This window comes from Sorex araneus, chromosome 1 (genome assembly GCF_027595985.1).
Source record: "Sorex araneus isolate mSorAra2 chromosome 1, mSorAra2.pri, whole genome shotgun sequence".
Classification (NCBI taxonomy): Eukaryota; Metazoa; Chordata; class Mammalia; order Eulipotyphla; family Soricidae; genus Sorex; species Sorex araneus.
In genome coordinates this window covers 136,351,588-136,360,462 of record NC_073302.1, presented here as the reverse complement: position 1 = coordinate 136,360,462, position 8,875 = coordinate 136,351,588, and the positions used below count along the sequence as shown (strand labels likewise).

At 55.1% G+C, this 8,875-nt stretch overlaps 1 protein-coding gene across 1 annotated transcript; it reads left to right on the top strand.

The window, feature by feature from the left end:
• The first annotated feature begins 2,042 nt into the window (after positions 1-2,042).
• Positions 2,043-4,304, top strand: CCNO (cyclin O). Its single transcript, XM_004608529.2, has 3 exons — positions 2,043-2,432; positions 3,040-3,225; positions 3,734-4,304. The coding sequence occupies exons 1-3, from the start codon at positions 2,043-2,045 to the stop codon at positions 4,217-4,219; spliced, it is 1,062 nt and encodes a 353-aa protein (XP_004608586.2). The 3' UTR covers positions 4,220-4,304.
• The last annotated feature ends 4,571 nt before the right edge of the window (positions 4,305-8,875 follow it).

Sequence of the window (8,875 nt, the reverse complement as noted above, 5' to 3'; positions counted from 1 at the left end):
TGAGTACAAAGCCAGAAGTAACCCCTGAGCATTGCCGGGTGTGCCCCCCCCAAAAAAAAAGAAGAAGAAGAAGAAAAGATTCCACCAACCTGGTCACCTGTTGATGACATGTGGCAGTGCCCACCTCAGAACATCTCCACTGCAGTCCTGCCAGTGAGACTCCAGTAAGGCCATTAAGGTGTCCCCACGACTTTATATTATATTTATTGTTATTTATTTTGGTTTGGGGGACAGCAGCAATGTTCAGCGATCACTCTGACAGAACTCAAGGGACCAGGAATCATCATACCAAGATTTTATATTTTAAAACAACTTGTCTTCACACCGACATTACTTGGCTCTCAGGCAAAAATAACCCATTTTGAAGAAATGAGAAAACAAGAGGCTCAGAGATGACCTACACACAGGAGTGACAATTTTGAACACAGATGTTGACTTTCTGCTCTTTCCACTTTATCATCTGACTATCTGGGATGCTTTGAAGAATCAAAATTCCTGAGTTCTTCCTTCCCACCCAGAAAACCCAAGGGGAAAAAGCCCAATAATTTCCACAAACTTAGTTGTTCCTCCCATAATGGCTCCCCAAAAACAACCTGAGGGGAGACTAGGAGTCCTGAGACCTGCATCAAGGTGTTTCTTGGCAATTCTCCAAGGACACCCTCTATTTCTGTCTGGAGTCTTAAGACCCTGCACGGTGTTGCCGCCAACTGGGAGCAACACTGATCAGGATCAGTTCTCCCTTCCTTTTCTTTCACCCTAAAGAACAATCTCTACAACCCTATCAATTTCTGAGGACAGAGGTCTACACAGTGAGGACAAACAATTGCCAGTTTTCTTATGGAAACGAGGGAGAATGGGAGGGAGAATGGCTGGACCTCTCACCTGCTGGAGAAAATTGCTCCGTGCAACCCAATGTCTGGGGCCAGGCACTCCCCCCCCCCCCCCCCGCATTCCCTCTCCCCTCTAGTTCTGCTTCCTGGGGCGGAAGGAAAGACAGTGAGGACGGAGAAACTGGGAATTACTACGAGAGGGCAAGCTGCCTTGGGCAGGGTCACAGATGATTGCAGGCCGAAAGACACCCAGACCCAGAAATGCAACACCCCACCCCCCACCCCCGCTCCACCTCATGCACCCCCGAACCTCGGTTTGCGGGGCGGGGAGGAGGCGTCGGGCAGGTCCGCTGTCGGAGGTTCCTCCGGCAGCTCGCTCTGTGAGGGCTGCGCACGAGGCCTGCCTGGCAGGGTGGACGAGTTCCTACATATAAATAGTACAGCGGGTAGAGGCTGACCCGGGTTCAGCATCCCAAATGGTCCCCTGAACACCGCCTAGAGTGATCCCTGAGCGCTGAGCCTGGGGTAAACTCTGAGTGCATTCAGCCCCGCTTCTCCACCACCACCACCACCACCAAATAAAGACCCTGCGCCACTGAAAGTTGGGGTACTGGCAACTAGGCACCTGCCTAAACATTAAAGGCGCAATTGAATCCGATCGTGGAGACGAGGAAGAAAATGTTTCGGAGGCCTGCGGTGGGGCGAACCTTGGCAAAGTTACGGACCTGGATTGGAACGCGTCGGTGCTCTAGCGCGTGCGGACCACCGGGGGCGGGCTCGGGAGAGGACCCCCCAGGGAGACTCCTTTTTTTTTTTTTTCCCGGCGCCGCGGCCCGGGCTCAGCAGGACCCTGCGCAGCCCCCATTCCCGCTCGCGCGCCGGCTCCCGCCGCGAACCTGCTCGGTTGCCCGGGGAACGCGGGACGCGCGCGGAGCCGGCGGCCAAAGGCGGGTGCGCGGCGCCCGCGGGCTTCGGCGCGGCCAGCGGCCGGCTCGTGGCGGTTCTTTGGCCGGGAAAGCGCAGCCCTCGTGCGGCTCCGCGCTCAGCCAGTGAGCGGCCGGGGGTGTGGTCGAGGGAAGGGCCCGGCCGCTTACTTAGGGGCCTCGCCCATCCAGCTCGCCAGCGCCTCCGCTCTTTCGCGCGCGCCTCCGGGCCGCGACAGCCGGGGACCAGTCGAGCACCCCCCCCTCCCCACCCGCCCCCGGCTGCGCCATGGTCACCCCCTGCCCCAGCAGCCCGCTGAGCCCCGCCGCCCGACTCGGGAGGCGGGACGACGAACAGAACCTGCGGGCGCCGGTGAAGAAGAGCCGGCGCCCACGCCTCCGGAGGAAGCAGCCGCTGCAGCCGCTGCAGCCTTGCCAGCTCCCGGGAGACTCCGGCGTCTGCGACCTCTTCGAGTCCCCCAGCTCCGGCTCGGAAGGCGCGGACAGCCCCGCGGCGTCCACGGCGCGAGGCTGCTGCAGCCGCCTGCCCGCCCCTGCCCAGCCGTTGGTGCAGCTCGACCTCCAGACCTTCCGCGACTACGGTCAGAGCTGCTACGCCTTCCGCAGGGCGCGGGAGAGCCAGTTCCACCCGCGGGAGTCGCTGGCGCGGCAGCCACAAGTGAGGCGCCGGTAGAGCCAGCTCCTCGCTGCCGCTCTCCTTCCTCCGGGGCTTTTCTCCTCCTCTGCTCTGTCCGCCCTCCGAGGCGCGCCCCAGCCGGCGCCAGCCCCGTTCCCGCTCCCCCCACCTCCCGCGGCCCGGGCGGGAAGGGGCGTCTTACAGATGGAGAAAAAGTGGGACCTAGGCTCGAGAGACCTGCCCAAAGTCTCCGAACTGGTTTAGTGGGGGCATTTGGTAGAGTGCAGAGGATTTACGGTTCGAGTATGGACTCCTACCGACCCGGGCGAGTTATTTTACAATCCTGAACTTGTTTCTTCATCTGCAAAGTGGGGACTTCCCCCCATTTTCCCCAAATGAGTTGCTGAGAAACTTACACCAGGTAAAGTATACACACGCCCCGCGCAGCGCCCGGCACGGTCCAGGCGTGCTGGCTCCTAACCGGGCCGAGCGTTCTGCCCAAGCAGCTGAGTGCGCATGTTTCCCTGGTTTCGGGCGCTTTTAGCTTTTGCTTCTCTTCCTGCTTCGCTCGGGGAAGTTCCTGGGACCTCCAGGGCGTTCCTCCGCGCCCCAGGCTCAGCCGGCTCTCCTCCCTCCTCCCTTCTGGCAGGTAACGGCTGAGTCCCGCTGTAAGCTGCTCAGCTGGCTCATCCCGGTGCACCGTCAGTTTGGCCTCTCCTTCGAGTCGCTGTGCCTGACCGTGAACACTCTGGACCGCTTCCTTACCACCACACCTGTGGCCGCAGATTGCTTTCAGCTGCTGGGGGTCACGTCCCTGCTTATTGCTTGCAAACAGGTACCTCCCGGGGTGGGAAGGAGCAACCCACGCTCGCCGCCTCTCCAGCGCTCACGATTTAATTCTGGCGTCCCTAAAGTCATTTTGGCAGACGTTTGCAAGTGTGGACGTTCCACAGCCTTAACTTCACAACTCCCCTCCCCCCAAACATCCCCGAAGTAGGCTTAAATCAGCCCCAATAGAGATGGAGAGGAGTTACCTTCAAATATTCGTAAACCTTAATTTAGCCGCGGGAGTTAGGGAAATTGCACAGATGTGCACTCCAAGTAACCTTAGAAATAATGGGAAGGGTTGGGTTGTATTGACCTCCTGATTGTGAGACTGTGGTGGCCCTTTGGGGCCAGGGTGACATGCTGTGTGTGTGTGTCCGCTTGTTGTGAGAAACAGATGTGGTTCAATGGGTAGAGCGCATATTTCTCAGGTGCCCTGGTTTTGATTCCTGGCACCACTCATACACTGTCCCGGACCTCTCTTAGGCAAAGGCTGAGCCGTCCCCCCTGCGTTACAGGTGGAGGTACACCCCCCTCGCGTCAAGCAGCTGCTAGCCCTCTGCTGCGGTGCCTTCTCCCGCCAGCAGCTCTGCAACCTGGAATGCATCGTTCTGCACAAGCTGCACTTCAGCCTGGGCGCACCAACCATCAGCTTCTTCCTGGAGCATTTTACGCATGCGCGCGTGGAGGCTGGGCAACTGCAGGTCTCTGAGGCTCTGGATGCTCAGACCCTGGCCCGGGGAGTGGCAGAGCTGAGCCTGGCCGACTATGCCTTCACCAGCTACCCGCCCTCCCTGCTGGCCATCTGTTGCCTGGCGCTAGCTGACAAGCTGCTGCAGCTCCCGGGCTCCGTGGACTCTCGCCTGAGTGGGCACCCCGAGGCGGCATTTGAAGACTGCTTGGGCAAGCTGCAGCTGCTTGTGGCCATAAATGGAACCTCTCTTACTCACATGCTGCCCCAGCAGATCTGCCGGAAGTGTAACCTGTCCCCGAGCTTGAAATAATATAGGCCCTTCATCCCAGATGCACTCCTCCAGAGGGCCACGGGTCCTCTCCATTGCTTAGGAAAAACAAAATTGGCCCACAGAGAGGGGGTCCGGACTTCTGCTTGGTCACAAGCCACCCTGCAGGTTGTAAATAGTGTATGATAGTTGTGCCTGGTGCTTTATTTATTTCTCTGCCTAGAGGAGTGAGCAGAGAATCTTTCCCCAATAAACAGACTGTCCTGGTTGATTTGAATTTGGCTATTGTGGTGTGTTTTTCACGGGGAGAGAGGGGAAAGAAAGCAGCCCAGCCCAGTCAGTACTAGGGACTGGCTTCCTCCCATTCGGCATCGTGTGTTGAGATAGGTAGTGTGGTGAGTTGCCCTATTCCGGTTGCAGGGCAAGTGGGGAGGGGAGCAATTCAGATACCTGTGTCAAGAGACTGTGTACCCTAAGAGGCCCAAAAGTGGGGCCTGGTGGGGTGTAAGGCTCAATGGAGCCCCAGCCATACTGACTTGTCCACATGAGCTGGGGCGATGTGGAAAGGGAGACTCAGAAGCTCAGGGGGCTGTGCAGGCCCTTGGGCTGGGGTGAAGCAAGAGCTTCTCCCAACAAGTGATTGAATGCTGGAAAGGACTAGGTAGTTATGGCCTGTATAAATTGAACCCAGATACCCAGTAATCCCGCAGTTATGCAGCTCCCATTTGTCTTAAGACTGCTTCATGTGAGCCTGGTCTAAGGACAGAGGGAGTCCTGGGCAGCCTGAGTTCAGGACTGTTTTGCACTCACTACTTTGCACTCACTCACCTGCAAGCCTGAGGCTGTCTTATCACACCATGGTTCAGAGGCGGGCACTGGAGCACTTCAACAGCAGCACAACCACCCACACTGGAAAATAAGTAATGGGCTTTAGATCCACCCTTAGAGTGATAAATTCCCCCTCTCACATAAACCTCCCCACACACACACACATTTCTGAAAAAGCTCAAAAAGTTCCCTTCCCCAGGCTGTGTGGGAGAAGTTAATGTACTCCATGCCTTTATTCTACAGGAACATAGTTAGAGATGCCAGTTCTGTTCTGCACCCTTCATGTTACAGGAGTCATTTTACAGGAGCTGGTTGACTGGAGTTCTCTAGCTCATAACTCTCCTGCCATCTTTATTCTTGCGGTTGTAAGTCTGATATTGGCCCTGAACTTCAGCTCTGTCACTTCCTGAAACTTTCTTAGCTTCTCTGAGTTCAACAATGAATACCAGGGATGTTACAGAGCCGAGATGTGTGGTTGAGAGGTAGTGTGCATGAAGGAGAGGTTAAACAAGTTGCTTCTGGATGACTTTAGGTGTTCTATTTTGATTAAGTCTATTCTATAAAACTGGGAATAACAGTAGCACTCACTTGGGTTACAGCATGAGTTTCATGAGTAGTTCCATTACTACCCTCACTCCCAACATACAGAGCTGCAAGACTTCATGAAATGCAGATTACTGGGGTTGGAGAGAGACTACAGTGTCTCCAGAGTCCGCCAGGAGAAATTCCTTAGTGCAGAACCAGGAGTAACCCTGTTAGATATGGTGCAAGCTTCCTTCCCCCAGAACAAAGTATCCCCCAAAACAGAAATGAAGGCTGGCTATAGCCACCAAGATGCGGAAGGAGGTTACACAGAAAGGTTGGAGAAAAGAGATAAATAAAATGTCTACTCATGATATATTTTCCCCCTCAAATGTATGGTTGAAAAAGTTTTGGGGGACAGGTAAATAGTACATGGATTAAGTACATGCTTGCCTTGCATGAGCTCAACCCTGGTTTGATCCCCGGCACCACACATGGATCCCCCCCCCCCCAGCACTGCCAGGCATTATCTCTGAGCATCACAAGGTATGTTCCCAATCCCCACTCAATAAAAAATTTTGGAAAGGATCATAAACTACTGCATTTAGAATAAGTTCAAATGCAAAGCAAATATGAACAAATGAAAAAGCAAACTTGGCACATTTAGAGTTTCCCTTGCACTGTTTTCACCTGCCCTTCTAAGTACTCTCCAGAGCCTAGAGTGCTTTACTGAGTCTTGGATCTGCTCTCCTGAAAAGATGCTAAACTCTCCAGAAATCTTTCCCTCCTGGGCTTAGGGAGAAAGAAATGAGTACCCCAAGCTAATTAGCAGGAAAACTGATTTTCCACAGCTAAAAGGAAGAAAGAAAAAAAGTATAGCGCTATCTCTTATCCCAAAACATCTGGAGCCCTCAGCCTGGCTATTGGTGCGTGCAGAAGGGAGAGATAGACGGAGAAGGGAAAATGGTTGCAACTGACTCTGCAAAGTGATTGATTGTTTGTTTGTTTGTTTGGGAGGGCTCACTTGGTGCTGCTCAGGACTTACTCCTGGCTCTGCACTCAGAACTCACTCCTGGAGGTCCTCAGGGGACCATCAGGGATGCTGAGGATTGAAATCCAGTCAGCTATGTGTAAGGCAAATGCCTTACCTGCTGGACTTTTGCTCCAGCCCTGCAAATCGATCTTGAAAGGTATTTTTTTCTCTAATATTTGTCACATCAGTCAGCCAAGATAGATATAGGTAAGACAGTTTCAGAATCACTCAGACTAGGTGTCAGCTGTATTCTGCTATTATAGCCACTATTGCCATAAATAACCTATATTTTATGGCAGCATTTTCTCACTGATGAAAAATGGCCTGTTTTTACATTTTTGTGATAATTCCTCCATGTATATCATCCCCCTTCACTCCCCAATAAAACCAGCTGAGAATTTTATGCTACTTTTACTAGCAGGAAAAATTGGTGAGACTAGGAATGGAGGATGAGTAGGCTAGTCGTGAAGCTACTCAAGAACTAGAGATACTAGGAGACAGGACGAGGCCATGGGAGACTGCTGCGAAAGGCTATTGCAAGCAACAGAACTAAAAACTCCTGGTTAGGAGACCCTCTCTCATACCTGGGAGGTTTTCTGCCTTCCCCTCTCCTTTCTAGTCTCTTAAATAAAATCTCTCCTGAACTTAAAAAGTTCTTTTTAAAAAGGTGACGATTTTATTCTATACCAAACACCAGTCACATTACATGAACAACAATCCCATCCTCACTTGTATCCTCACTCTGTCTCTCTGAAGAACTGGGATCTGGCCCTAGGTGGGCCTGGTTGGAATCCCCAAGTGCTGAGACCCTAAAACCAGAGCTCCTCACCATCAGTGTTATCAGGCCACTGGGAGCAGCCTGACTCACCTCAAACTAAAATTCTCCATCTCCACTTGGGTCAGAGAGCCTCTGTGCCCTGCTAGCTTTCTCAGGCAGGGATGGGCATTTTGTGAGCCAATCCTGATAATAATAATAATAATAGAGACAAGTATTAGAGGCAACAATAGAGGCAAATAGAGTCCTGACAGTGGGGAGGCGGATCTCTCACTATTGGGTATAAGGAATAAGCAAGGTGCCGGACAGAAGGCGCCCTCACGCAAATCTCAGATGAAACTGATGCTTGTGAGAGCCCCCTGACCCAGCGGTCGGAGGCCTTCCCAGCAGAAGCTTGGGAAAGGCGGGCCAGATGTGGGCCTTGCAAGAGAAGTCCAGCTGCTGCCTGCTGCCCGCTGGAGGTGGGGTTGGGGTGGATATGAGGCTCTGGTTTTAATTTGGGAATGTTTACTGCCGCTTTTCAGAAACTTGTAGAGCCAGTGTAGATGTGTAGATGTCCTTTACCCCCCCCCCTCGCCCCCTCTGAAATGGACCTTCTTGATTTTTATTTGGTGGTGGTGGAGAAGGGCTGGGGTTACACCCGGAGGTGCTTAGGGGCTACTGCTGGCTTTGCGCTCAGGGATCATTCCTGGCTGTGCTCGGCGGCCACCTTATGCGGTGTCAGGGATGAACCCGGGTGGGACACGTGTAAGACAAGTGCGGGCCCTCTTTCACAGCTGCCCAGGCGCAGCCACCGGGATGAGCAGGGCTAGGGAGTGGGGACGGGGTATTCGAAAGAGTCCAAATTTAGGTTCCCGGGTAAAAGTCAGGAGTGCTCCCCTAACCTTGGAAGAAGGGTTTTTTATAGGGCGTTATTCTGGTGTGATTCTGCGGGAATCCTACAGCCCCCACCCAAATGCTTTGAGGAGGGCCGGAGGCGGCCAGCTGATTCCCGGCTGGGGCTAGTGTCACTTCCCGCCGTTTGAGGTGCGGAACGGCTGGGGTGCGAAAGGGCTGGAACAGCACCGTTAACTTTTTCCTGGCCGCGGTGCAGAGGCGGGAAGGCGGCGCGGGTGCAAGGGAGCGTGAGACTCTCTCTCCCGCCCCTCCCGCCCCCCCACTCCCGGCCCCTCCTGCCCAGGCGCGGCCGGGAGGCGGCGGCGGCGCCAACGCTCGCCAAAAGGGCGCTCGCGGGCCCGGGCCGGGCTCTGGCGGCTCCCGGGGGAAGCCGCGTTGCCAGGTTGGGTTTAACGCCTCCGCCCGCGCGCAGCTTGTCCGCGGCTGGAGGCGCCGCCTACGGCGCTCAGACTGCAGCAGCCGGTGCCGCGCCGCGGTCCTGCCCCTGCGCCGCGCGCTCGCGCCGCACCACAACGCGTTGGCCTTCTGGGGGCTCCCCCGACCTCCGGCCGCCGTCCGAGCCCGCAGGCGCCCGGCAGAGCACGGGCGGGCGACTCTCCGTGCCAGGGTGCCCGAGCCCTCGCAGCAGGCGCCCGGCGGCAGC